At 46.9% G+C, this 27,712-nt stretch overlaps 1 protein-coding gene across 8 annotated transcripts in view; it reads right to left on the reverse strand.

Annotated features, from left to right (window-relative positions):
• Positions 1–27,712, reverse strand: part of MROH1 (maestro heat like repeat family member 1) — a 95,519-nt gene that overhangs the window by 61,566 nt on the left and 6,241 nt on the right. For 6 of the 8 annotated variants that reach the window (XM_046642432.1, XM_046642431.1, XM_046642436.1 and 3 more), the window contains exons 2-7: positions 15,853–15,957; positions 14,677–14,755; positions 13,565–13,710; positions 5,296–5,427; positions 4,663–4,825; positions 4,337–4,435 (exon numbers count right to left, since the gene is read on the reverse strand). In XM_046642432.1, the coding sequence (XP_046498388.1) occupies positions 4,337–4,435; positions 4,663–4,825; positions 5,296–5,427; positions 13,565–13,710; positions 14,677–14,698 (562 nt within the window). In that variant the 5' untranslated portion in view covers positions 14,699–14,755; positions 15,853–15,957. Of the gene's footprint in view, positions 1–4,336; positions 4,436–4,662; positions 4,826–5,295; positions 5,428–13,564; positions 13,711–14,676; positions 14,756–15,852; positions 15,958–19,363; positions 19,386–27,712 lie in introns of those variants that run through there. The other 2 variants (XM_046642429.1, XM_046642430.1) reach the window with 2 other exon arrangements.

The following is a 27,712-nucleotide window of genomic DNA, read 5'->3' on the forward strand; positions in this document are numbered from 1 at the left end:
GTGGCACTTGGTTATGGCGGCCCCAGGAACCAGCACAGGCACCAACCTCCCCACATGCCCTCAGTTCGTGGCACTTGGTTATGGCAGCCCTAGGAACCAGCACAGGCACCAACCTCCCCACATGCCCTCAGTTTGTGGCACTTGGTTATGGCGGACCTAGGAAACCAGCACAGGCACCAACCTCGCCAAACGCCCTCAGGCCACAGCACCCGGCCCACTCCAGTCTGCTGGAAAGTAAAAGGAAGGGGTACCGTGCCCACCTCACCCCTCACAGACACACATGCCACACACTTGGCAAGGGCTGCAATGTCAGGCACGGCGTGGGGCACCCCTGGCACGTGCAGGAAGAAGTCCTGGGTGCGAGGAGAGTGGGAAGGGGACTGAAGGTGGAGAGCACCAGGCTGAGGTGGGCAGACCCTGAGACAGTGCCCTGTGTCTGTGAAGATGACTACGCCATGGACTTCCAGGTGGGGAAGCCCATGCTCAGGTACAGACCTGTAAATGGGCTGGGTAGCGGAAGAGGAGACTGGAAAAGAAAGCCAGACATGTGGAGAGGACCGGCCAGGAGAGGCAGCACCACACGGCCAGGGATCCCAAGGCCAGAGCCCCAGCCGGCCAGCCCAGTGCCGGAGGAGGGGGCTGCAGTAGCATGTGAGACCACCTTGAAGGTGACCTCCCCCAGGAATCTGCAGCTTCACTTACCCCTGCCCAGGACACCTCTAACCCAGCCCAATTATAAGGCTAATTTCTCAGCTTAGGCTTTCCAGGCCAACAGAAAGAATAAACCTGAATCCTGCATCTACGTGAGAGCAACCATGGCTACAAGCTCTCGAGAGAGAATTTAAAATTTTAAAAGAAAACCACCTCCTGGAGCCATGTAGCGGAAGGTTTCTGTCTCGTTGGCCGTCCTCCCGTTGAGTATGGGGCCTTGGAGGGTGAAGTTCAGGTGGGCTCTGCTCCTCCCCTGCCCAGCACTGCAAGGCCTTGTCTCCCGCCTGCCCACACAGCTGCTGAAATCCAGGCGGCAGGTGCCCTGGGGCAGCAGGAGGCCTCCCACCCAGCGCCCCTCTCCCACCCTCCCTGTCCACCCTACTCTCTTACCTCCTGGGGCTGTACACTCAGGATATTGGTCCAACTGACCAGCATTTCTAGGTATTTTGTAGTGGGAAGGCTTTTCAGGATAACACACCACTATGTTGCCAGAAGCAAAAGCCACTCCCCCAATTTGTTATTAGGTTCTAATTTTTAATCAGTTATACACACACACACACAGGCTAAAAGAGCAATTCTCACATCCGCTTCCCCCCAGTTTCCCTTTCTCTAAAAGTAAACACTGGGGTTTGGATCTTTATCTCCAATGCATCTGCAATGTTCTTCACCCATTCCCCCCAAGGCCAGGGCCAGCCCTTTCCAGCCCTCCCTCTAGGACCACCCCCACCACACACACACACACAGCTGCTCAGAGTCAACCCACTCGCTTCACACACAGCTTCGTTCCTGGAGCTAGGGAGTGTCTCAGGTGTGAGTCTCCTCGGTTCCCCAGGCACAAGGCACTAATACAAACTCCACTTCTCGTGCCAGGCATCCTGGGTCTCCCTCAGCCACAGCATGTGGAGCCACACCCCTCCTGACCCTTGCTTCTCAAAAAAAGTCTTTATTCCACCCTCCAAGGGCATCCAGACAGGGTTCGAATTCCCACTGGCCTCTTCCGTCAGGGCTGTGCCGCGCTCTCCCTCGAGCTGGGGAGAAGCCAAGGCCGTTCCATTTCCCCACCCTCCTCTTGGACCATTTTCCCCCACAAAAGCACCTTGGTGTGGGTACTCAAGGACCTTTCTATCTGGAACATCTCCAGTTCCAGGTATGCTGGGGATTATTTCACCACTCCCCCATTCCACTTTGTTTATTTTCTCTAAGGTGTCTGTTATGTAAATCCTGGCTTCATGGGCTAGCCTGCTAATTCTTCTTTTCCTCTCGTTTTCCATATTTTTGCATTTTTGCTCTATTTTCTGGGGGATTTCCTCAACTTTCTCTTCCAAGCTTTCTGTTATCACGTTTTTAATTCTCAAAAGCGCAACTATATTCTCTGAATGTAGCATCTTCATAGCACCATGCTCATCTCATGAATGTATCGTCTTCTTTTTACAGATTTCCCTTCTTGTCTGTTTTCTTCTCCTAGAACTGCCTTCCTCCCCTAAGTCTCAGGTTTCTGTTTATCTGGGTGCACTCTTTCCTATTAGAGGCTTTCCTAACGGGCAGTAATTTTTGCCTGCCTTTTGGTGCTGGACAGTGTGGCCAGGCCAACCGTGTGCCAGCTGTCTGGAAACGTCGGTGCTGTCTCTGGGGTCTTCTCCCCATCCCCTCCTGCCTGGCCACAGCACCCTGTGAACTGCACGAGTGAGAACCTTCAAGTGTGCGCTTACTCCTGTTCTCAGCCCAGTGCCCCTGTTCTCAGCTGGACCTGAGCCTCCTTCCTACAGTGGACACAGATCTGCCCAGAAGCAGAGGTTGCCTGGAAGGGCAGGAGGCCTCAGCCCTCCCTCAGCCCACCCATGCCACTGATGGGCCAATGTAGACTCTACTGGCCTGACTGAGGCCATGCCAGTGGGCAAGACCCCTCTCTCCTCCAACTGCAGACACTGAACGTGCTGTTCATAGCACGGAGTGCACATTTCCACATGAGAGCATCCAACAACAGTGTGTGTTGGCTAAACCCACTTGTTTCACATACAAAAGATCAACATGGTAAAAACTGCAGGGGGCTTTAGGCCTGTGAAGAGGCAGGGACCAAGAATTCTTCAGAACTGCAAGCCAGCTTTCTGCTCAGAGCCTGTGCAGGTGCAAGGATTGATGCGTGTGCTTCTCAGAAGAGCTGTGCTGAGCCACCAATGACTCAACACTCCGGTCAGACACCTGGCTCTTATTCCCCCTCCAGCCTGGAAGCCATCCTCCCCAGTCCCCACACTTCCCAGTCCTGTTTCTACCGAAGTATTCACTTAAGGTCCACACCCCTACACCCCCACCGCCCTGTCTCGGTCCCTTCAGTGTCCTGCTCCAGCATTCCCAGCTGAGTGGGAATTCCTGGCTCAGCTGCCGCATGATCCTGTCACAAATCCCTTCTTAGCCAAAACTAGGTTGGTCGATGAGCATTTCTATCATTCAACCCAAGGAGCCTGCCGACACTCACAAGTGGGAGGAGCCTGCGAGAGGAAGGCACAAAGAGGCCATGGCAGGGAAAGGAGAGGTGGGAGCGCAGGGGCTGTGAGGAGGGCTGGCAGGAGCTGGAGCCCCTCCTCGGCCCCTGAGAGTTGGGTGGGGGGTGAGGAGGGAGATCCTGGACCCAAAGCCATCGTGGGCAGGGTGGGCTGGAGCCCAAAGCTCTAGGCCTCTACTACAAAAGCCCTCAGGTGTGGGTGGTGATGGCAGCTTCCTCAGGGTCCCTCCACAACCACCACCCCTTCTCTGGTGCACCAAGAGGTGGCAGCGACACAAGGTCAGCTGGCAAAGATCTGACCCCTCAGCTGAGCTTTGTGCAGCCCCTGCCCCTGCCCCCATCACGTCACCATGCCCCTGCTGTAACCAGGCCCTCACCACGCCCTCCCGCACGTCCACAGGCCCTGCCATGCCCTTCCCTTGCTGGTGCCAGCCGAGGAGGATGGGGGATTAACGAGGGTCCAGTCCTCCTGGGGGACCTCCGTCAGCCTGGGTGCTCCCATTCCCTCCCCTCAGTACCAGAGCTGGCAGTTTTCCTGAGATGGGTCATCGGGACGCTGGGGACACAAGGAAGCCAAAGAACGAGGGCTGTGTGGTGGCTGCTAGGGCAGGCCCAGGCCCCCATACCCCTTGTGTTTCAGGACCCTCTGCTTCCCTTAAAACAGGAACACCTCCCTTCCCACCAAGGGCCACACCACGAGGCGCCACCCCCTGCCCAGGCACACAGAGAGCACAGACACAGAAGGTGGGAGGAGAGTGAATACCCCGTTCCAAGATGCCCAGGGAGTGCTCACTCTTTCAGCATGGAGCGGGGAGAGAAATGGGAATTCACTGTGACTTTGAGGAAGTCTCTTCCCGCACTCCCAGGTGTCCAGGCCTCAGAGGATCATGGTGTAGGCTAGGAGGGTTACCCAGCAGTAGAGAGAAGCAGCCAGAGGACAGAGGCTGAATCTCTGCTTCCAGCAGTGCCCACCCAGCCCAAGCCTCTGCAGTCACCCTTCCTCTAACTGTTCTGCCCACCTCCTGCGCCTAAAGGAGCCACAGCCCCTCCCAAAGGGACAATGGAGACAAAAGGCCAAGGAATGGGCAGGCAGCACCCAGCCCCTGCCCGTGGAGACCATCTTACCACAGCAGAACACCACCCGCATCGTGTCGTGCTTGGCCATGCCCAGCATGGGCAGCATGGTGTTCAGGATGGACGTCAGGAAGGGCACCATGCCGAACACTGCAAGAAGGGAACTTGTCACAGAGGCCCCACTGCCAGCCTCCATCCTTCCTGCACCCTCTGTGCCCCAGGGAGAGGCAGAGGGCACCCTGGCCACACAGCCAGGGCTCCTTCTGCACAGCCTGGGTCGGGTGGTGAGGAACTGAGGCAGCAGTGGGCTCTCAAAGGTCCTCATGACTTGCTCAAGAACACGGGCAGAAGGAGGTCAAGGACAAGCTGTTGCCTACCATTGGAGACAGAGAGGTTGGCGAGCGTCTGCACAACAAAACAGTGGGGCAGGATCCCAGGCTGGAACTTGCTCAGCATCTCTTCCATCACTCGGCCAATGAACCTCTTTCCCACAGCCACAAGGACGTTGCTGGCAGCCTGCTGCCAGTCATAAACCAATTCCTGTATCCAAAAAAGAATCTGAACTCAGACCCCAACCAACCAAAGGAGGCAGTACCTCACCCTGAAATGGCTCAAGAGGCAAAAACGAGACACTCTGCCCTCCGTCACACCGGCCAAGGACAAGCTGCCTGTTTTCAGGCTCACTGTGACAAAGCAAGTGCTGCCACTGTGGGCCGGGTCCCAGGCTGAGCCCAGCACCGCCCCCAAACACCAAGATGTGGGCACCGGTAGCCCTACATTTGCCCTCAGAGTTTAGGGATTTTGCTCTCTGCTTCAGTTTCCACCTCTGAAATTATGAGGTGACCCTCCCCGCCCCAGGGGGCCAGTCAGTGTGCAGGACCAAGGGTCAGCCCAAGGCAGCCAGGCACAATTTTTAACGCGCTAGAAAGACCCAGAAACAAGCTTCTATCCCCAAGCCAGGGCCGAGTCTGCCAGGTCAGGGTGGGGGCCTTGGCTGGCGCCCCCTGTACCTTCGCCTTGGTCATCTCGCTGGAGGCCAGGAGGATGATGGCCCTGGCCATGTCCTTGTCCAGCTCACTGATGTGATTGCTCACAACCACCTCCATGGCCCTCAGGATCATCGTCCGGTATGGATGTGCCAGCTGAGGAGAGAAAACATTGCGGAACATCGTGGAAGGTAAGGCGAGCACCCCGGCACCCTGCCGGCGCCTCTCTCTCTACAGGGGCTACTCAAAACAAAATCATCCATCTCTGCCCCACCACGGGAGGAAAGGAGCACATCTGACCATCCTTCTTGCCCACAGAACCTACTTAATGCCTCACACGAAGAAGGGCCTGGATAAGTGTGTGCAGGGCACCCGCTCTTCAGAAGGGCTAGGAGCGTTCTGCACAAGGCCAACGACACGCAGGTGTTAAGCTGGCGGACTTCTGCCCTCCCATGTCCCAGGAGGGACTGCCCCTCCTGTCCTCAGCGAAGCGACCCTATCACAACAAAGCTCTCTCCGACCAGGACTCATTTGTCTCACAGCCCCTCCCCAGCTTATGAACATGCCTGAGTCTCCTGAGACTTAGATGTAAAATGACAACACTGCCCCATGTCCCCCTTAGCCATAACCCCACAGTTTCTCCCCTGCTCCAGGTGGTCCTGGCTGACCCATCTCCTGGGTTAACCCTCCACAAGTCCTGCCTCTGGCCCCAGCCCCACCTCTGCCCTGACACAGCCCTCTCATCAGCTTTCTCCCAGGTGCCATCCCATCTGGCACATGTCCTCTTCGCCTTCACTGGGGATGTGCCCATGACAACTGAAGTTGCAGTGACAGGTAGGGGGCTAGCCAGGAAAGTAAGGCACTTCACATGATGAAGAAACTCCAAGATGAGCAGAGCCTCGCCAAGGGAAGGGCTCCATCCCGCCAGGGGTCCCAGGGCAGTCATAGAGACTGGAGGGAAGCCCAAGAAATATGCTGGGAGCCAGGAAAGACCAAGACTGGCCTCTCTCTGAGGACCCCCCCCACTTGCAGGAACAGCACATCCAGACAGCGGGTGCAGACAATGGGGGCGCACCATCTCAGTGCAGTTGGGGACAGGACAGAGCCTGGGCGAAGGGAAGAAAAGGGGCAAGAAAGAGAGGACGAGACTCGGGCCGGTCTCACTCTGTGAAACCAGGGGTGCACAGCGGAGTGGGACTGCTGCTCAGGCTGGAGGAAAAGGCCCTGGAGCAGCCGCTACCGAAGGCACACGATCCCAGGGTGAGAGCCCCCTCCCCACCAAGGCACCCCCGAGCTCCCTCCTGCAGAGGCCGTGAGCAGCTGCGCTGGGCAGCCAGGTGCCTACATCTATGCCAACAGCCATCTCAGCTGCACTGTCTGCAGGTGGACGTGTCGGTGCCGTCCCACGTGGGAGAAACGCCTTGCACCAGCTTGGTGAAGAAAGCCAAGTACTATGTCCAGCCACTGTTTGAATGGAATGGACACCAACTTGGCCTCAGTGTGCGGCAGAGGGACAGAGCGCCAGGGGAAGCCTGACCCCCTCACAGCGCTCGGCCATGCATGCTGCTCTGAGCACTAGCGGTTGGCACCAACATGTGTCTGCTGAATGTGTTACACACACTGATTACTCAGCACCAGGTCACAGTGGACATGCTGTCTGTTCCTGAAAAAAAGCCCACGTAGAACATAAACATCTCTAGGTCTACTAACAGTTAACGTGAGACCTGCTGTCATTTTCTGAGGGAAAGCTTCAGTTTTAGGTGTTTTTCTCAGCATTGAATTTTCCAGCCATCCTGTGAGGTGGCAAGTCTTTGATGGCAAAGGTGACGGTCACGCTTCCGCTGCGTCGGCCCCTCTGGTGTGAATGCTCACTTCCCTTTCTTTTCAGGCCTCTGTAAGCAAGCTTGTTTGCATTTAAAGTTTAAGCTTGATAAATTATTATTTCAGATTTTCTTAATTTGGATGCTCTTCCCACATGGGACACCAAGCAGTCCTTTGGAAGTCCCTCCTCCCTGGAGCCGAGCTGAGTGCCTCCACTGGGGGGTCAGTGGGAGAGGCATGGCTGGCTTAGGAGGTGTGTTTATTTTGAAGAGTGAGAGAATTTGGGGGAAAGAATAAAAAATGAATGTAAATTAGTATGATTTTATTTAATCAAAATTCCTGCCAAGTTGGGAAGAACAGCTGTGACAAAGCAGGTGGAACGTTGGTTCCCACTTGATTTGGACTCACATTACTTCTGTTTTCTTAAAATATTTTGCCTTCTGGTTCTTGGTCTTGGAAATACATCGCAAAGTGCATTATGTACCCATTTTTAGCTGCCTTTGTTTTCTTTTCTCAAATATAAGGACATCTGATGGAGGATCTTTGCTTTTTTCCCCCAGAAAAACAGAATGGAGAGATGGAGTTCCTGGGGCTGAGTTCTACGGGTTCCGCTCACAGCCCGTCAGTCACCCTGTGCGGGACACTTTGCCCCTCAGTGCAGTGGAACAGACGGGGTCAGCTGGGCCAGTAAACTGCTGATGGGCTATGTAACTGGGAAACCGAGGCCCCCATGGCAAAGATGCATTCCCTGAAAAATGTGTTGTAGGAATCTATATCTTTTTGGAAAAAAACCCCAAATTTGGATATGCATTACTTCTGTTCTAGGATTTGGTCTGAATTTGTTTTGTTTTATGGCTATAAATACTGTATTTTTAAAACCCTACCTCCATTAACAGTTGGAAAAGGCCCCACTCAGGAACATCTTTCTTCAAGGAAAGCTTCTTGTTGCTAGAAAGTTAACACGGTAACAAGCCTCCTTAAATAAAAGTATATAACTTTTATTGGAGGAAAACAAAAATGTCCTAAAAACACAACTGCTGGGGTTTTTTTTTTTCTTTTCTTTATTGTGTTAAAATACACATAACATAAAGTTTACTATCTTACCCATTTTCAACTATACAGTTCAGTGACATTAAACACATTCACATCGTCGTGCAACCATCACTACCATTCAACCACACAGCTCTCTTCATCTTGTGAAACTGAGACTGTCCCCATTAAACAGTGACTCCCCATCTTTCTCTCCGCAGCCCCAGCCACCACCATTCTCTCTGTCCCTAGACTATGATTTTCCTCTACCCATCTAGGTTCTTCTGGTTGGTCTAAGAATTGACATGAGACAGAATAACAGGAAAAAAACAAACAAAAGTTTAACAACATGTATACATGGGAGAAACCCAGGAAAACTGAGCAACTCACCAAAATGGCCAAAGCCCTTAAATACCATCCTGAGCTAAAGACAAAAAAAGATGTTGGGGTGGGGAGAGTCGGGGACTTCAAAGGGAAGGAAGGCAATTCACAGGTAGGTGAGAAGGGGCAAATATTTGGAAAATCAGTGTTTCTTCAGCCACAGAGAAAGAGAAGAACACAGAAGTGAGCCCAGCAAACAGCCTTTTCTAGGTTCCCCCTGTCTGCAACCTAGTTCATGTTATGCTAAGGCAATACCTCGCTTCCTGAGACAAGTTTTTTATCTGAATTCTTCTAGGCTGTTAAGGAGGAGGTAAAGAGAAAAACTTTGAGTCTTTCGTTTCTTAAAAATAATCAGCCTAAAATAATCCTCATGTTAAAGAGACACAATTTAGGGTGGCAAATTTTGTTCCCCTTCATACACTCTATGATGTTTGCACGACAAAATCACCTGACACATTTCTCAGAACGTATCCTTGTTGTTAAACAAAGCATGAGTGTAAGTGGAATCATACAGGATTTGTCTTTTTGTGACTGGCTTATTTCACTTAGCCTAATGTCCTCAAGGTTCATCCATGTTGTAACATATTGCAGAACTTCCTTCCTTAGGTTGAATAACATTCCATTGTTTGCATATACCACATTTCATTTATCCATTCATCCGTCGATGAACACTCGGGTTGCTTCTGCATTTTGGCTGTTGTGAATAATGCTGTGTGAATATGGGAGTGCAGATATCTCTTTGAGACCCTGCTTTCGAATTCTGGGTATATACCCAGAAGGGGGATTGTGCTAATATGGTTATTTTTAATTTTTTGAGGAACCGCCATACTGTTTTTCACAGTGGCTGTGCCACTTTATGTTCTAACCAACAGTGCACAAGGGGTCCCATTTCTCCACATCCTTGCCAACACTCGTTTCTGGTTTTTTTATTTTAGCCATCCTAATGGCTGTGAGGTGGTATTTCATTGTAGCTTTGATTTGCATTTCTCTAATGATCAGTGATGGCATCTTTTCATGTGCTTATTGGCCATTCGTATATCTTTTTTGGAGAAATTTCTATTCAACTTCTTTGTCCATTTTTGAAACAGGTTGTTTGGTTTTTTGTAGGTGAGTTTTAGGAGCTCTCTATATATTCTGAGTATTAATCCCTCATCATATGTATGATTTTCAAATATCTTCTTCCATTCTGTGGGTTGCCTTTTTACTCTGTGGATAACATATATGACATACAAATTTTTTAAAATTTTCATGAAGTCCAATTTGTCTATTTTTTCTTTTGTTGCCTGTGCCTTTGGTGTCATATCAAAGAAATCATTGCCACATCCAATGTCATGGAGCTTTTGTCCTATGTTTTATTCTAGGAGTTTTAGTTTTAGGGCTTACATTTAGGTCTGTGATCCATTTTGAGTTAATTTTTTTATGTGGTACGAGGTAAGGCTCCAATTTCATCTTTCTGCACACGGATATCCAATTTCCCCAGTACCATTTGTTGAAAAGACTGTCTTTTCCCATTAAATGGTCTTGGCACCCTTGTCGAAAACCATTTGACCATATATGCGAGGCTTTCTGTTCTCTTGCATTGGTCTGTATTTCTTCCTCTCGGCCAGGACCACACGGGTCTGATTACTGCAGCTTGGTAGTAACTTTCGAAATCAGGATGTGAGTCCTCCAGCTTTGTTCTTCTTTTTCAGGAATGTTTTGGTTATTCGGGATCCCTTGGGATATCATATAAATTTTAGGATGGTTTTCCTATTTCTGCAAAAAAACATCATTGGGATTTTGATAGGGATTGCAATAGCTGCTTATTTTTAAAGAAAAGGTTTTTATTTCCATTTTATGTTGCTCTGGAAAATTCAGTGGGTAGGACACTAGTCACATCAGAATGAGCTGTGGAGGGCTCCCCTGACAGAGGGGAAGGCCTCACGGGGCTCCGCATGCAGAGCTATGCAACCACAGCCGCCCTTGTCATTTTAGCAGAGTAGGAACTGAACAGCGACGGCTGAGGGACGTGCACCAGGCTGGCTTGCCAACGATACAGGCCCAGAAGGGGTATGGATGAGATTTTCAGCTCAACCATTTTGATGTGTTAGCAGGTTGCCAATGACCCCATCACCCTTTTCCCCTAGAATTGACTGAGTCTGCTGACTAGATGATTGAGCCATCTGCTGGCAGGACCTCTGCAAGTGACTCAAAGGTCGGTCAGTCACCACATGGTCCTAATGCACGTGGTGAATGTCAGCACACACCTAAGACCCTGAGCTAGGTGGGCAAGAGCTGTTCACTTCAGCACAATCAAATGTAACCCCAGTAGGAACCAGCATCAAGGTGAAGTCTGCACTCGAGTTGAAATAGTATTAAGTCTTAACTCATGTTTTCACGTTGGGCTCTAATGTCCATTATGTGAGTGGGAATCGATTCCTTTTCTAACAGATAGAGCGGGTTCATGTGACTAAAGCTGAGTGGACCTAGTGTGACAGGGCCGATCCCCACACACGAGCTTGCCCGTCACTGGCCTCATGCAGCCTGTGTGTGAAGACTATGGATACGAACGTGCTGATGTGCGGCCGATTAAAACTCCCTTACGTTAGGACGAGACTCTCTAGAGAAAACGAGATGGGAGGATGTGAGGTTGGACCCAGCCCCCAAAAATAAGAAGAAAAAAAAAGAAAAACTTCTTTTACTTTTTGAAAATTTGGTTTTACTATTGCTATAGACTGTATCCTCCACAAATTTATATGTCGAAACCCTAACCCCCAATGTGATGGCATTAGGAGGTGGGGCCTTTAGGAGTTGATTGGGTTATGAGGGTGGAGCCCTCAGGAATGAGATCAGTGCCCCTACAAAAGGGATCCCAGAGAGCTCTCTCATCCCTTCTGCCATGTGAGGACACAGTAAGGAGACAGCCATCTATAAACCAGGAAGCAAGCTCTCACTAGACCCCGAGTCTGCCAGCACTTTGATCTTGGACTTCCAGCCTCCAGAACGGTGTGAAATCCTAGTCTGCTGTGTATAAGCCACCCAGTCTGTGGCATTTTTGTCATAGTAGCCTGAACAGACTAAGACAACTATTTTTGCCTCTTCCCCAAATCACTCCCCTTTCACTGGCCTGATAGCCATTGTGAAGAAGTCTGTTTGTCCATGTGTTCACCTTACCCCTGCTGGCCTGGGCTAACAGGAATGCGATGGGATGTGTCTAAAACCAGGAGGCCAGCCACTGTCCAGGACGAGCACCAGAAGCCTCCAGAAGCTGACACCTATAAAGTATCACACGTGTCTCAAAATGCTGCCTTGAGATTTGATGACTGGACAGTGCCGCATATCTTTTTTCTGTTGCCCCACATCCTTTTGGAGACAGATTCAATCGGAAGTGAAATGTGCACACAGTCTAAGACGCAGCCCAATCGAGTGTGGTTACGATGAAACACAAGTGAATGGTAGAAACTAGAAGTGGCCCAAACCTCCCGGAAGTAGTTTGTGGATCAGATGACATTAGGGAGAGGGAGGGAGGCGACTGGAAAGGATTACACTCTGTAGGTTAGAACTTCCAACTTAATATACATTTACTATAAATATGCAATTGTGAGGTTTGTTTTTAAGTTGTTTAAAGAAACTAAAAAGGCTAAGGGGTAAAATCATAAACAAGCTAGGAAATGACAAGCATGAAGCACACTTAAATTTTGCTACAAATTGCTAAAAATAACAAAGGCTTTTTTAGCCACCTTCAGTATTCTTTGGCCATTTCCTCAAACAGCCAACGCAGCCCGAATCTTCTTTGTCTAACAAGCAGACGCTGACTTCAGGGCGTCGTGTGTGCTGGAATCTTTCAGCCACTCAGAGTAGGCCCTGACGCCCAGCATGAAGCCACAGGAGACTGGGGTGGACACACACACAGTGCCCAGGCAGGAGTGTGCACTCCCCCCGGCTTAGTCTAGGAGGTATGTGTCTCTAACCAAAGCCCTCACAGGCCACCCAAGCATTCCTCCGCAGACACAACAGGCTAGGACAGCCGAGAGAAGAAGGAGACTCTCACCAAAGAGGTCACAAAGCCAATGCAACGAACTCAGTGGCCACCCAGCGGCACTGGGCTATTTCCCCCAGGGCATGGCAGTTGATATACGAGGAAGAAAGGACTAACACTGTAGAGATCCCTTTTTTTTTTTTGAGGAAGATTAGCCCCAAGCTGAGCTCTGCCACCAATCCTCCTCTTTTTGCTGAGGAAGGCTGGTCCTGAGCTAACATCCACGCCCATCTTCCTCTACTTTATATGTGGGACACCTGCCTCAGCATGGCGTGCCAAGGGGTGCCATGTCCGCACCCAGGATCCCAACCAGCAAACCCCAGGCCGCCGAAGCAGAATGAGTGAACTTAACTGCTGCACCACCAGGCCGGCCCCAAGATCCCTTTTTACATATCAAAATATAAAAAAAAAGAAAAATGGTCTTTTGAGACTGCAAAAGTCTCTTCCACTTCCAGGAAGGGGACTAAACCACGCACTGAGGAAAACTAGACGTCGTGCACAATTATTTCAGACAACAGGGAACTAACCGAGTCATAGAACCATGGAGCCAAGAGACCAGAGAGGAGGAAATTCTAAGAGGAGAGGGCTGGCTTGGAGCTTTTGTGCCCAGGGTCCGATGGCGCTCCGACATCCCTGCAGGGCTGCATTCAGTACAGCCCACGACGGGGTTCCCGCAGCCGGTCACACCTCCGCCAACTTAGCCAGGTCTGCAGGAGACCCTGGCCTCCTTATGCAGCCCCTCTCTGAAGGCAGCAGGCATGCCCCAGCTTCTACGGCTCTCAGAGCACTTGTCCACGTGCTCTTCTCACTACCCTGTCCCCCTACAAGAGGGCCAACCCACAGGCCACAAGATAGAGCGGGGTCATCTGTCCTGGAAATGCTCCGCCTCCAGAGAGCTAGGACTTGCAGGTGCCCACAGGGGCCTGGGGCTCTAGAGCTCCGGCCAGGCCAGCTGCACTGCCCTGGGCCCCGCCCCCCACAGCCCCGCCCCCGGCCTGCGGGCCCCGCAGCCCCGCAGCCCCACCCCGCCTGCGGTGGTCTCACCTTTCCGTGCTGCCGGAGGTACTCCTCCCACGCCCTGAGCGCTTCCTCCGGCTGCGAGTCTCCGAGTGCGCACAGGGCACTGCACACCTGCTCCTGCACCAGCGGGTCCTTATCGGTGACGGCGTCCAGCAGGATGGTGGACAGCTCTGCAGCGACAAAGCCCGGTGCGCGTGCTCAGGCGGGCGCCAACCCCACTCGGGCCAGCACCCTCAGAGAGAGCTCCGACCCAGAGCTGGAGGAGCCGCTCTCACATATGTGCCCCGCTCCCCTAGCTCGCCGGGGTCTCTCTTGGAACACACTTTCTGCCTGCTCTGAGGGCACTCTGGCCACCTCTCCCCTGACCTTATGTCCCAGGCCGTGCATGCTTCATGTCTCCCGCTCCGCTGGACCGTGGCTCCTATAAAAGGCAGCGGTTGCAGGCTCAAGGCCAAGTGGAAAGCTGCCCCCAGGTGGCCCTCTGGCCCTCCTGCCCTTGCAGAGTGGCACGCCAGTCCCACCACCTGCTCTTGCAGACTCCTCATCACCCTGTCCCCACACTTGAAGCCAGGTCTCTCCTGCTCAGCACCCTGGACAGGACCCCATCATCCTCAGTGTGCCGCGAGGTCAGGGCATGGTGCCTGCAAGCAGTGCTTACAAATCCTTACCCCTAGGGATGAAGCTCTGTGGGGCAAGGACAAGTATCCCCCCGCCTCCACCCTGCTCTTGGCCATGCCCTCAGCAAACTGCTGGCCCTGGCTGCAAGGGCAGAGTGGCCAGTCAGAGCGGACACTGCACCCGGGGAAGGTGTAGAAAGGGGTGAAGACACAGGGACCCCTCCCACATGAACACAAAGCCCCTGCACCCAGGAAACACCGTCCCCCACACCAGACTGAGCCTGTGGCCAAATCTGACCCCCTCTGCTTCAGTATCTGCAGACGCGACTACTGTTTCTTTTTTTTAATGAAATCTTAGAGAAAGTGTGTTCATGCAACAGTCATTTCTTCAAACCACACTCAATGCCATGTGCTCATCTGCATCTCAAACGCAAAAGCTAGCAGGTGTGACACTGAGGGCTGCCTGAGAGCCCAGCAGATGCCCTACCCTTGGGAGCCCCACCCACCCTGCCCACTCACTCTTCACGTAGGACTCGGTCATTGCGGTAGTCTCAACTTTCTCTCGCCCACTGTGAACACAGACAGCTTCTTCTCAAACCTGGAGTAACCAAAAATACAACATTTAATTCATAAGCTTCCTCAGTTTATGGACGGTTACTATGCTTGTATAAAACACGCGATTTAAACAAATTTGTTCCGGGAGAATTGTTTCTGCCACACTTTGGCCGAGCCACCTGTCAAAAGGCACCATTCCCACAACAGCTACCAGCTCTCCTCCGCCCCAGCACCTGGCAGCCCTGCTGCCGGTGTGGGGCCGGCCCACAAGGGCCGCTCCCAGTTGACTGACAGTGGCCTGGGCAAGCGTGGTCACTGCCTCCACCTACATCTTCCTTCACTCTGTGAAGAAGAGAGGACGTACATGAGGCCTGTGTCGCTGACAACCTGTGCAGAGCAGAGAAACCTCTCCCTGAGGGCCAAGAACAACGGCCTTGACCATGGCAGGGCCAGGGGTCCCCACGCCTGAGAATTCTAGCACAACATTAAATGAGCCTCCTAGTGGCAGAAAGAGACTGCATGGGCAGCACAGGGATCCAATCGGCTCGCTGGTGCCTGAAACCAACCATCCAAGCAGCCCACGGGATTAGAGAATCGCAGCTTTCAAATATCGCATGCCTCAAAGCACCATTTGCAACAGCTGGACTCAAAGAATGAAGTTCATCAAATAAGCAAGTGCCTCCGCCTCTTCATCATATGGTCACATGCTCAGTCCTATGTCATACTTTGCAAGGACCTGTAAGGTCAGAGGGGCCACAGGCCCTCAGCGTCACAGCTGACTGCTTTCTAACATTCGTGTCCTTTATTCACTGGTGATCCCACCACCCCTTTGTCCCCTTGATCACCTCTCATCCATAAAACGATGGCGATAACAAAGGAGAGGTGCCATGATCTTCCCCTAACCAGGTAGGACATACTCAATTTGCTGTGCACACACAGGAAGGAGGCAAGGTGAGAAATCATGTAACAATGGGGAGGTGGTGGAATTAAAAATAAGTGAGAATTCTAGTTCAAGAAGTTCAAGATGCTCCCAAGCATTCACCTGTCCCACCAAAACCTCAATGAAATGATAGAAAGGATGCGTCTCTTAAAAAAATAAATGCAAAAGGAAAGAAACAAGAAAAGGTAAAATTAGCAGACCAGAAATTTCCAGGGATCCCGGGCAGACAGAAAGCAGATGGAGACAACTCTGGTTTGAAGATGGTGGCATCAGCAAGGTGTTTCCCTTTTCTTCCTGGAAAGCATCTAAAAGTAACAAGGAAAACAAGAAATAAAAACATGTATTCCATTTGTGGCAGAGCAAGGAGAAGGCAAAAAAATCCCAAACCCTGAAAGGATGAAGAGCTGAAAACGCCGCAGCTGTCAAGCAGGGCATGAGGTGCACGGGCAGCAGCTTCCAGGAAGAGCCCATGGCACACGCTTCCCAAAGGCAGCCACACCCTCAAGTGGAAGCCAAATCCTGAGTTCCTGGACCCAGTCTGAGTCTGTGAGGAGAGCAGCCTGTCCCTGAGGCAGAGGCTTTGCCCCACGAAAAGCCATAGCTGCCTATCTCCACCACCTCGGAACAAACAAGGGCTAATCCAGCTCAAACTCCATGAAGTTTGGAACACCCTTCATACAAGCACACAGCTAGGCTCACCCAACTCCAACAGGAGCAAACAAAAGTAAATAAGCATAAGAGACGTCTGCTCCCACCCCAGATGGAAGTAACAGACCAATCTGCCCTCCTGACCAAAACAATTATACAACCGGACAAGACACATGGAATCAAAGTCCTCAGGAGGATGGACATCAGAAGACGAGGGCCGGGGGCCCTGAGACAACTCCAGCTCACTGCCTGGAGGGCGTAGCCAGGCTGAGGAACACTCAGGAGGGCCCAGCAATACACCTGAGTTGAGGAGACCGACCAGGAGCGTCCCAGGAGACCTAGGGCCTGCTGGAGTTTGCAGGCTTTAGGACCAGAGAGAACTCCAGACGCCTGCAGAGGGTCCTCTGGTTACTCAGCTGATTTACTGGTCAGCACTGGGTAGCAGAATAATGTCCCCAAAGATGCTCATGCCCTCATCCCCAGAAGCTGTGAATATGTTACACAGCAAAAGGGACTCAGCAGACAAGACAGAAGGTAGAGACCTTGAGGTGGGGGGATTCCTCTGGATTACGTGGGTGAGACCAGCCTAATCACGTGAGTCCTTATAAACAGAAAAGCTTTCCCAGCTGGATCTGGGAGAGGAGAGGAAGAAGAAGGAAGGGAAATTTGAAGAATAAGAAGGACTCAACCCACCATGGCTAGCTTTGAAGATGGAGGAAGGAGGCTCTGAGCCAAGAAATGTGGGTGGCCTACAGAAGCTTGAAACACCCTCATCTTACAGCCAGCAAGAAAACAGGGACTTCAATCCTGCAGCCACAAAGAACCAAATTCTGCCAACAGCCTGAAAGAGCAGGAAACAGATCCTCCCCAAAGTCCCCAGAAAAGAGCACAGCCCTACTGACCCCTCGAACTTAGCTCAACGAGGTCCACGCTAGATTTCAAGGACTTTAAGAAAATGTGTTGTTTAAGCCACTAAGTTTGTGGTAATTTGTTACTACAGCAATAGGAAACTAAATAAGTGCATGTTTGGGAAGAAACCACCCAACACCAGGGAAAGAGCCACCCAAAATGATTAGCAGAAACAATGCCTAGAGCTCACGGTGAGCCAAGAATGGGCCTGCTCCCAGAAGCCAGAGGGGAAAACATCAAAACTCACAGGGCATTGGGAAGAGCACTCAAAAGGGTTTTGCCTAAGTAGAGAAGTAAAATTAGCCCTAGACTAAATGCTTTCTCATCTCAGCTAACAAAGCTAAAAGCACGACCTGAAAGGATCGAACTGTTCCCAAGCAGCTTAGCCACAACCCAGAGCAAAGCTCAAGAAGAATAATGGGACATAGAAATATCCAGCACCAACAAGGTAATAACGTCTGGCCCCCAATAAAAAATTACCAGGCATGCAAAGAAGAAAATACAACCCAGAATGAGGATGAATCAACCAATACAAACCGACCCAGAAATGACACAGAGGAAAGAATTAGTAAACAAGGACATTAACAGTTATTATAACCATATTTCATATATTTAGGAAACCACAGGAAAGACTGACATGTTAATATAGAGAGGTTAAAGTAAAAGGATGGGAAAAGAAAAACGAGGCTGACACTAGTCATAAGAACACTGGAGTGACTATATTAATATTAGACAAAGTAGATTTCAGAGACATAACAGTCCTAAATAAACATTTATGCACTTAATAACAGAACTTCAAAATACACAAAACTAACAAAAATGCAAGAAGAAATAGACAAATCCAAATTATAGTAGGGATTTCAATAACACCTCTCTCTCTCTGTAACTGGGAGAACAAGTGTACAGAAAATCAGTAAGGGTACAAAAGACCTGAACAATACTGTCAACCAGCTTGACCTAAGCAATATTTATAGAACACTACAGTCATTAACAATAGAATATATATTGTTTCCAAGGGATGGAAATAGAACATTTACCAAGACTGACCACATTCTGGGCAATAAAACAAATCCCAATAAATATAAAAGAATTCAAGTCACACAAAGTATGCTCTCTGACCACAATGGAATTAAATTAGAAATCAGTAAGAGAAAGCTATCTGAGAAATCTCCAAGTATTTAAAAACTACTTAATATGCTTCAAAATAATACAAGTCAAAAAAGAAATCAAAAGTGAAATCAGAAAGCATTTTGAAGTGAATGAAAGTGAAAAGACCTATCAAAATTGTGGGAAATTTATATCATTAAATGCCTGTATTAGAAAAGAAGAGTGACATCATCTTCCATCTTAAGAAACTAGACACTCAAAGAAAGCAAAAGAAAGGAAATAATAAATATCAGCATAAAAATCAAAGACAAGCCCAGCCCTGTGGCCGAGTGGTTAAGTATGCACACTCTGCTTTGGCGGCCCAGGGTTTCGCCAGTTCAAATCCTGGGTGTGGACATGGCACCGCTCATCAAGCCATGCTGAGGTGGCATCCCACATGCCACAACTAGAAGGACCCACAACTAAAAATACACAACTATGTACTGGGGGGCTTTGGGAGAAAAAGGAAAAATAAAATCTTTAAAAAAAAATTTTTAAATCAAAGAAAAAGAAAACAGAGGGAAAAAAATCAATGATACCAAAGGCTAGTTATCTGAGATCAATAAATTTCATAACCTCTAGCCTGACTGATCAGGAAAAAGAGAGAAGACACGCATTACCAATATCAATAATGAGAGAGGTGACAACAGTACAGATTCTACAGATAATAAAAGGACATTAAGAGTATCTTCTGAGGGACAAGCCCCATGGTGTAGTGGTTAAGTCTGGCACACTCTGCTTCAGGGACCCAGGTTAGAGATTCAGGTCCTGGGTACTGAATCAAGCCATGCTGTGGCAGTGACCCACGTGCAAAGTTGAGGAAGACTGGCACAGATGTTAGCTCAGGGCTAATATTCCTCAAGCACAAAATAAAAAGAGGATGATTGGCAACAGATGTTAGCTCAGAGTGAATCTTCCTCACCAAAAAAAAAAAAAAAAAGAATATATTCTGAATAACTTTATGCCAGTAATTTGGACAACTTAAAAGAAAAGCAAAGTCAACTATACCTCACAGAAAAGAATAAAGGAGGAGTGATGTCAGCATCATGGTGGAGTGAGCTGTTCCCTTCGACTCTCCCTGCTAAGATACAACCAAAAGGACATTCATTAACCAAGAGAGGATACCCACATAGCACAACAGGATGTCTGAGAAACCCACGCAGCCATACGTCTGAAGGTCCCCAGGAAACAGTGGAAGGAGGTGAGCAGATCTCCTCCCAATCCCCAGTGGCAGCGATCTAGGGCACAGGACCTCACACAGCAGCCAGCACATGACTCTGGGAGGAGGCAGGGGAGGGTGCGGGTCTCAGCAAGAATGCTTTTGCTTTCAGGGTTGTGTCTTGGCCGGTAGAGGCACTCCACACCAAGGTGGCTCGGCCACTGCATGGGCGCCCCCACCAGGCACAGCAGCACAGGCAGGCTGCCAGTGAGTGCAGAGTGGGCTCACATGTGCAAAAGAGGGCTCCCCCTCCCCTCCCCTCCTGCCTGGCACACTGGCTCGGCCAGTCAGCCAGGGCAGCGGACCCACACCAGAGGGCCTATGCCTGCATGTGTGACCCACTGGGCAGCAGCGGCCAGAGAGCAGACACAGACACACCGTGTCAGCATAGCTTCCAGCAGAAGGGCACAACTTCCAGCAGACACAGTGGGTTCAGAAAACACAGCTCCTGCCCCTGCCAGTGTTGGCAGGTGGAATCTGAGACTAGATACTACCACTATGTGCCAGGAAAGGTCCACTTCATCAAACACCATGAAGAAATACATTAACACTCCATATCAGATGAAAATGACAAGTCTCCAGAAACCAATCCTGAACTCACAGAACTTTACAATCTAAATGACAGAGAATTCAAATAGTTATCATAAAGAAACTCAACAAGTTACAAGAAAACTCAGAAAGACAGTTCAATAAACTCAGGAATAAAATTAATGAGCAGAAGGAATTCTTCACAAAAGAGACTGAAACTCTAAAAAAAAACCCAAACAAATGCTGGAGATGAAGAATACAATGAATGAGATAAAAAACAATCTAGAAACCTTTATAAACAGAGCTGACATTATGGAGGGCAGAATTAGTAGTTTAGAGGATAGAAATACAGAAATGCTTCAGGTGGAAGAGGAGAGAGAACTAAGACTTAAAAGAAAAAAAGAAGATGGGCTGGCCCCATCGCCTAGTGGTTAAGTTTGTGCACTCTTCTTTGGCAGCCCAGGTTCAGTTCCTGGGTGCAGACCTACACAACTCATTGGCAGCCATACTGTGGCAGCAACCCACACACAAAATAGAGGAAGATTGGCATAGATGTTAGCTCAGGGTGAATCTTCCTCAGCAAAAAAAGAAGAAGATGATGAAATTCTCCAAGAAATATTTGACTAAATTAGGAAATGCAACATAAGGATTATAGGTATTCAAGAGGGAGAGAGGAACAGTGAGCTTGTTCAAAGAAATAATAGCTGAAAACTTCCAAAAGCTGGGGAAGGAACTGGAATTACAAGTAAATGAAGCAATAGAATTCTCAATTACATCAATGCAAAAAGACCTTCTCAAAGGCATATTCTAGTAAAATTGGCAAAAGTCAGTGACAAAGAAAACATACTAAGGGCAGCAAGGCAGAAGAAAGTAATCTACAAAGGAACTCCTATCAGGCTTTAAGCAGACTTCTAGCAGAAACCTCACAGGCCAGGAGAAAGTGAAAGGATATATTCAAAATACTGAAAGACAACAACTTTCAGCCAAGAGTACTCTCTCCAGCAAAACTATCCTTCAGATATGATGGAGAAATGAAAACTTTCCCAGATAAAGAAAAGCTGAGGGAGTTCATCACCACAAGACCCCCACTACAAGAAATGATCAAGAAGGCCCTCGCACCTGAAACAAAAAGGAAAAGGTTTACAAAGCCTTGAGCAAGGAGATAAGGAGAGAAAATCAGAAAATTGCAGCTCTCTATCAGAACAGGTTAGCAAACAATCAATTATAACATTAAAGATAAAGGGAAGGAAAGCATCAAAAATAATACAAATGCTTCAGTTTAATCACAAACTCACAGCACAAAATGGAACAATTTGTGACAACAATATCTTAGACAGGGAAGAGGAGAGGGATGGAACCTGCTTAAGTTAATGGAGATAAGAGGCTATCAGAAAATGGACTATCTCATCTACGAGATCTTCTATACAAACCTCATGGTAACCACTAAACAAAAAATCAGAACAGAGACACAGATGATAAATAAAGAGAAAACCATCATAGAAAATTACCAAACCGAAATGGTAGTCAGAAATACATGCAAAGAAAAACAAGGAAAATCTAGAACAACTGGAAAACAAGAGATAAATGGCAGCATTAAGCCTTCATATATCAATAATCACTTTAAATGTAAATGGATTGAATTCTCCAATCAAAACATACAGAGTGGAAGGTGGATTAAAAAACAAGACCCAATAATATGCTGCCTCCAGGAAATACATCTCAGCTCTAAAGACAAACATAGGCTCAGAGTGAAGGGATGGAAGATGATACTCCAAGGAAATGATAAGCAAAAGAAAGCAGGTGTTGCCATAATTATATCAGACAAAGCAGACTTCAAGATGAAAAAGGCAATGAGAGACAAAGAGGGGCAGTATATAATGATAAAAGGGACACTCCATCAAGAGGACATAACACTTATCAATATATATGCACCTACACAGGAGCACCAAAGTACATAAAGCAACTATTAACAGACCTAAAGGGAGAAATTAACAGCAACACAATAATAGTAGGGGACCTCAATGCCCTACTTACATCATCCAGACAGAAAGTCAACAAGGAAATAGTGGAATTAAACAAAAAACTAGACCAGATGGACTTAATAGATATATATAGAACATTCTATCCAAAAACAGCAGAATGCACATTCTTCTCAAGTGCACATGGAACATTCTCAAAGATAGACCATATACTGGGAAACAAGGCAAACTTCAATAAATTTAAGAAGATTGAAATCATACCAAGCATCTTTTCCAACCACAATGCTATGAAACTAGAAATCAACTATAAGAAAAAAGCTGAGAAAGTCACAAATATGTGGAGACTAAACAACATGCTACTGAACAACCATTGGATCAATGAGAAATCAAAAGAAAAATCAAAAAATATCTGGAGACAAATGAAAATGAAAATACATCATACCAACTTTTTTTTTTTTGAGGAAGATTAGCCCTGAACTAACATCTGCTGCCAATCCTCCTCCTTTTGCTAAGGAAGACTGGCTCTGAGCTAACATCCATGCCCATCTTCCTCTCCTTTATATGTGGGATGCCTACCACAGCATGGCTTGACAAGGGTACCATGTCTGCACCCAGGATCCCAACCAGCGAACCCCGGGCCAGCAAAGAGGAACGTGCACACTTAACCTCTGCACCACCGGGCCAGCCCCCGAACCAACTCTTATACGATGCAGTAAAAGTGGTTCTAAGATGGAAATTCATAGCAATACAGGCCAACCTCAACAAACAAGAAAAATCTCAAGTAAGTAATCTTAAATTACACCTAACAGAACTAGAAAAAGAAGAACAAACAAAGCCCAAAGACAACAGAAGGAGGGAAATAATAAAATTAGAGCAGAAATAAATAAACTAGAAACCAAAAAAACCAGTAGAAAGGATCAATGAAACTAAGAGCTGGTTCTTTGAGGAGATAAACAAAATCGACAAACTCTTGGCCAGACTCACTAAGAAAAAAAGAGAGAAGTCTCAAGTAAATAAAATTAGAAATGACAGAGGAGAAATTACAATGGATAGCACAAAAATACAAAAGATTATAATAAAATACTCTGAAAAACTATATGCCAACAAATTGGATAACCTAGAAGAAATGGATAAATTCTTAGCATCATACAACCTCCAAAAACTGAATCAATAAGACATAGAGAATCTGAACAGACCAATCACAAGTAAAGAGATTGAAAGAGTAATCAGAAATATCCCCAAAAAACGAAAGTCCAAGGCTGCCCCATGGCCGAGCAGTTAAAGATCCAGGCACTCCACTTCAACGACCCAGGTTCGTGGGTTCAGATCCCAGGCACGGACCTACTCCACTCATCAGCCATGCTGTGGAGGCATTCCACATACAAACTAGAGGAAGACTGGCACAGATGTTAGGTCAGGGCTAAATCTTCCTCAAGCAAAAAAATAAAATAAAATAAAATCCAGGACCAGATGGCTTCTCTGAGAATTCTACCAAACATTCCAAGAAGATTTAATACCTATCCTTCTCAAACTATTCCAAAAATTTGAGGAAGAGAGAATGCTTCCTAACTCATTCTATGAAGCCAACATCACCCTGATCCCAAAGCCAGACAAAGACAACACCAAGAAGGAAAATTATAGGCAAATATCGCTGATGAACATAGATGTAAAAATCCTCAACAAAATACTGGCAAACCAAAACAGCAATAGGTTAAAAGGGTCATACAACATGATCAAGTGGGATTTATTTCAAGGATGCAGGGATGGTTCAACATCTGCAAATCAATCAGTGTGATATACCACATTAACAAAATGAGAAACAAAAATCACATGATCATCTCAATAGATTCAGAGGAAGCATTTGACAAGATCCAACAACCATTTATGATAAGAACTCTCAATAAAACGGGTACAGATGGAAAGTATCTCAACATAATAAAGGCCACATATGGCAAACCCACAGCCAACATCAGACTCAATGGGGATAAACGGAAGGCCTTCCCTCTGAGAACAGGAACAAGACAAGGGTGCCCACTCTCACCACTCTTATTCAGCAAGGTATTGGAGGTTTTGCCCAAAGCAATTAGGAAAGAAAAAGAAATAAAAGGTATCCAAGTTGGAAAGGAAGAAGTGAAACTCTTGCTGTTTGCAGATGACATGATTCTCTATATAGAAAACCCTGAAGAACCCATCAGAAAGCTTCTAGAAATAATCAACAACTGCAGCAAAGTTGCAGGGTACAAAATCAACTTACAAAAATCGGTTGCATTTCTGTACACCAATAACAAACTAGCAGCAAGAGAACTCAAGAATACAACCCCATTTACAACTACAACAAAAAAAAATAAAATATCTAGGAATAAATTTAACCAAGGAGGTAAAAGACCTAAACACTGAAAACTAGGGGCCGGCCCGGTGGCGTGGTGGTGAAGTTTGCGTGCTTCACTTCAGGGGCCCAGGGTTTGCCGGTTTGGATCCCGGTCAGAGACCTACTTATCAAGCCATGCTGTGGCAGGCATCCCACATATAAAAAATAGAGGAAGATGGGCACACATGTTAGCTCAGGGCCAATCTTCCTCACCAAAAAGAGGAGGATTGGAGGCAGACGTTAGCTCAAGGCAATCTTCCTCAAAAAAAAAAAAGTGAAGGGCTGGCCCCGTGGCCGAGTGGTTGGGTTCGCGCGCTCTGCTGCAGGTGGCCCAGTGTTTCGTTGGTTCGAGTCCTGGGCGCGGATATGGCACTGCTCGTCAAGCCACGCTGAGGCAGCGTCCCACATGCCACAACTGGAAGGACCCACAACGAAGAATGTACAACTATGTACCGGGGGGCTTTGGGGAGAAAAAGGAAAAAAATAAAATCTTTAAAAAAAAAAAAAAGTGAAAAAAAAAAAACCACCGAAAACTACTATAAGACATTATTGAAAGAAATCAAAGATGACATAAAGAAATGGAAAGATATTCCATGCACATGTATTGGAAGAATAAACATAGTTAAAATGTGCATATTACCTAAAGCAATCTACAGATTCAATGCAATCTCAATCAGAATCCCAATGACATTTTTAATGGAAATAGAACAAAGAGTCCTAAAATTTATATGGAACAACAAAGGATCCCAAATAGCGAAAGCAATCCTGAGGAAAAAGAACAAAGCTGGAGGAATCACAATCCCTAACTTCAAAATATACTACAGGGGCCTGCCCCATGGCCAAGTGGTTGAGTTCGCGAGCTCCACTTCAGAGGCCCAGGGTTTCACCGGTTCAGATCCTAGGCATGGACATGGCACCGCTCATCAGGCCATGCTGAGGCGGCGTCCCACAGAGCACAACCAGAGGCACTCACAACTAGAATATACAACTATGTACTGGGAGGCTTTGGGGAGAAGAATTAAAAAAAAAGAAGAGTGGCAACAGTTGTTAGCTCAGGTGCCAATCTTTAAAAAAATAATATATAGGGGCTGGCCCCGTGGCCGAGTGGTTAAGTTCACAGGTTCCGCTGCAGGTGGCCCAGTGTTTTGTCGGTTCAAATCCTGGGCATGGACATGGCACTTCTCATTGAACCACGTTGAGGTGGCATCCCACATGCCACAACTAGAAGGACCCACAACTAAAAATATACAACTATGTACCAGGGGGCTTTGGGGAGAAAAAGGAAAAATATAAAGTCTTAAAAAAAAAAAGAATATATATATATATTCTTTTAATATATATATATATTCTTTTAATATATATATTTTTGTAATATATATAGATATATATATATATATTACAAAGCTATAGTAATCACAACAGCATGGTACTGGTACAAAAGCAGACACACAGATCAATGGAACAGAACTGAAAGCCAGAAATAAAACCACCTATCTATGGACAGCTAATCTTTGACAAAGGAGCTCTTAAGAACTTACAATGGAGAAAGGAAAGTCTCTTTAATAAATGGTGCTGGGAAAACCAGACAGCCACATGCAAAAGAATGAAAGTAGACCATTATATTACACCATATACAAAAATTAACTCAAAATGGATTAAAGACCTGAAGGTAAGGTGTGAAATCATAAAACTCCTAGAAGAAAATATAGGCAACACACTCTGACATTGGTCTTAGAAGGATCTTTTCAAATACCATGTCTACTTGGACAAGGGAAATAAAAGAAAAAATAAACAAATGGGACTACATCAGACTAAAGAGCTTCGGCAAGGCAAAGGAAACCAGGATCAAAATGAAAAGACAACCCACTAAGTGAGAGAAAATATTTGCAAATCATATATCTGACAAATGGTTAATCTCCAAAATATATAAAGAACTCATACAACTCAACAACAAAAAAACAAACAACTTGATCAAAATATGGGCAGAGAATGAGAACAGACATTTTTCCAAAGAAGATACACAGATGGCCAACAGGCACATGAAAAGATGTTCAACATCACTAATCATTAGGGAAATGAGACTCAAAACTACAATGAGATATCACCTTACATCTGCTAAAATGACTATAATCACCAAGACAAAAAACAACAAATGTTGCTGAGGATGTGGAGAAAAGCAAACCCCCATACACTGCTGGGGGGAATGCAAACTGGTACAGCCACTATGGAGAACAGTATGGAGATTTCTCAAAAAATTAAAAATAGAAATACCATACAATCCAGCTATCCTACTACTGGGTATTTATCCAAAGAACTTGAAATCAACAATTCAAAGAAACTTATGCATCCCTATGTGCATTTCAGCATTATTCACAATAGCCAACACATGGAAGTAACCAGGTACCCAACAACTGATGAATGGATAAAGAAGATGTGGTATACATATATAATGGAATACTACTCAGCCTTAAAAATGACAAAAACATCCCATTTGCAACAACATGGATGGATCTTGATATTATGTTAAGTGAAATAAGCCAGACAGAGAGCGACAAACACCAAGTGATTTCATCCATATGTGGAAGATAAACAAAGATATGGACAAAGAGAACAGATTAGTGGTTGCCATAGAGGAAGGGGGTTTGGAGGTGGGAGAAAGGGGTGAAGGGGCACACATATATGGTGATGGATAAAAATTAGACTATTGGTAGTGAGCACGATGCAATCTATACAGAAACTGATAAATAATAATGTACACCTGAAATTTCACAATGTTATAAACCACTCAATAAAACAACTTTTTTAAAAGTAATAAAGATTTAAAAACAAAAGAAACAAATTCCTTGAAAGACAAACTACCAAAGCTCACTCAAGAAGAAAGAGATAACCTAAATAGCCCTATATCTAATATAGAAATTGAACTTGTAGTTAAAAACCTTCCCACAGAGAAAACTCTAGGCCTAGATAGCTTCCCTGGGGAAATCTATCAAACATTTAAGGAAGAAATAATATCAGTTCTACACAAATTCTTCCAGGAAAGTTGAAAATAAGAGAATACTTCCCAACTGATTCTATGAGGCCAGCATTACTCCGATAACAAAACCAGACAAAAACATTATGAATAATGAAAACTATAGACCAATATCCCTCATAGACACAAATGAAAAAATTCTTAACAATATTTTATCAAATCATATCCAACAACATGTAAAAAGAATAATACATCATGACCAAATGGGGTTTATCCTATGAATACAAGGTTA

Source organism: Equus quagga, chromosome 16 (genome assembly GCF_021613505.1).
Source record: "Equus quagga isolate Etosha38 chromosome 16, UCLA_HA_Equagga_1.0, whole genome shotgun sequence".
NCBI lineage: Eukaryota > Metazoa > Chordata > Mammalia > Perissodactyla > Equidae > Equus > Equus quagga.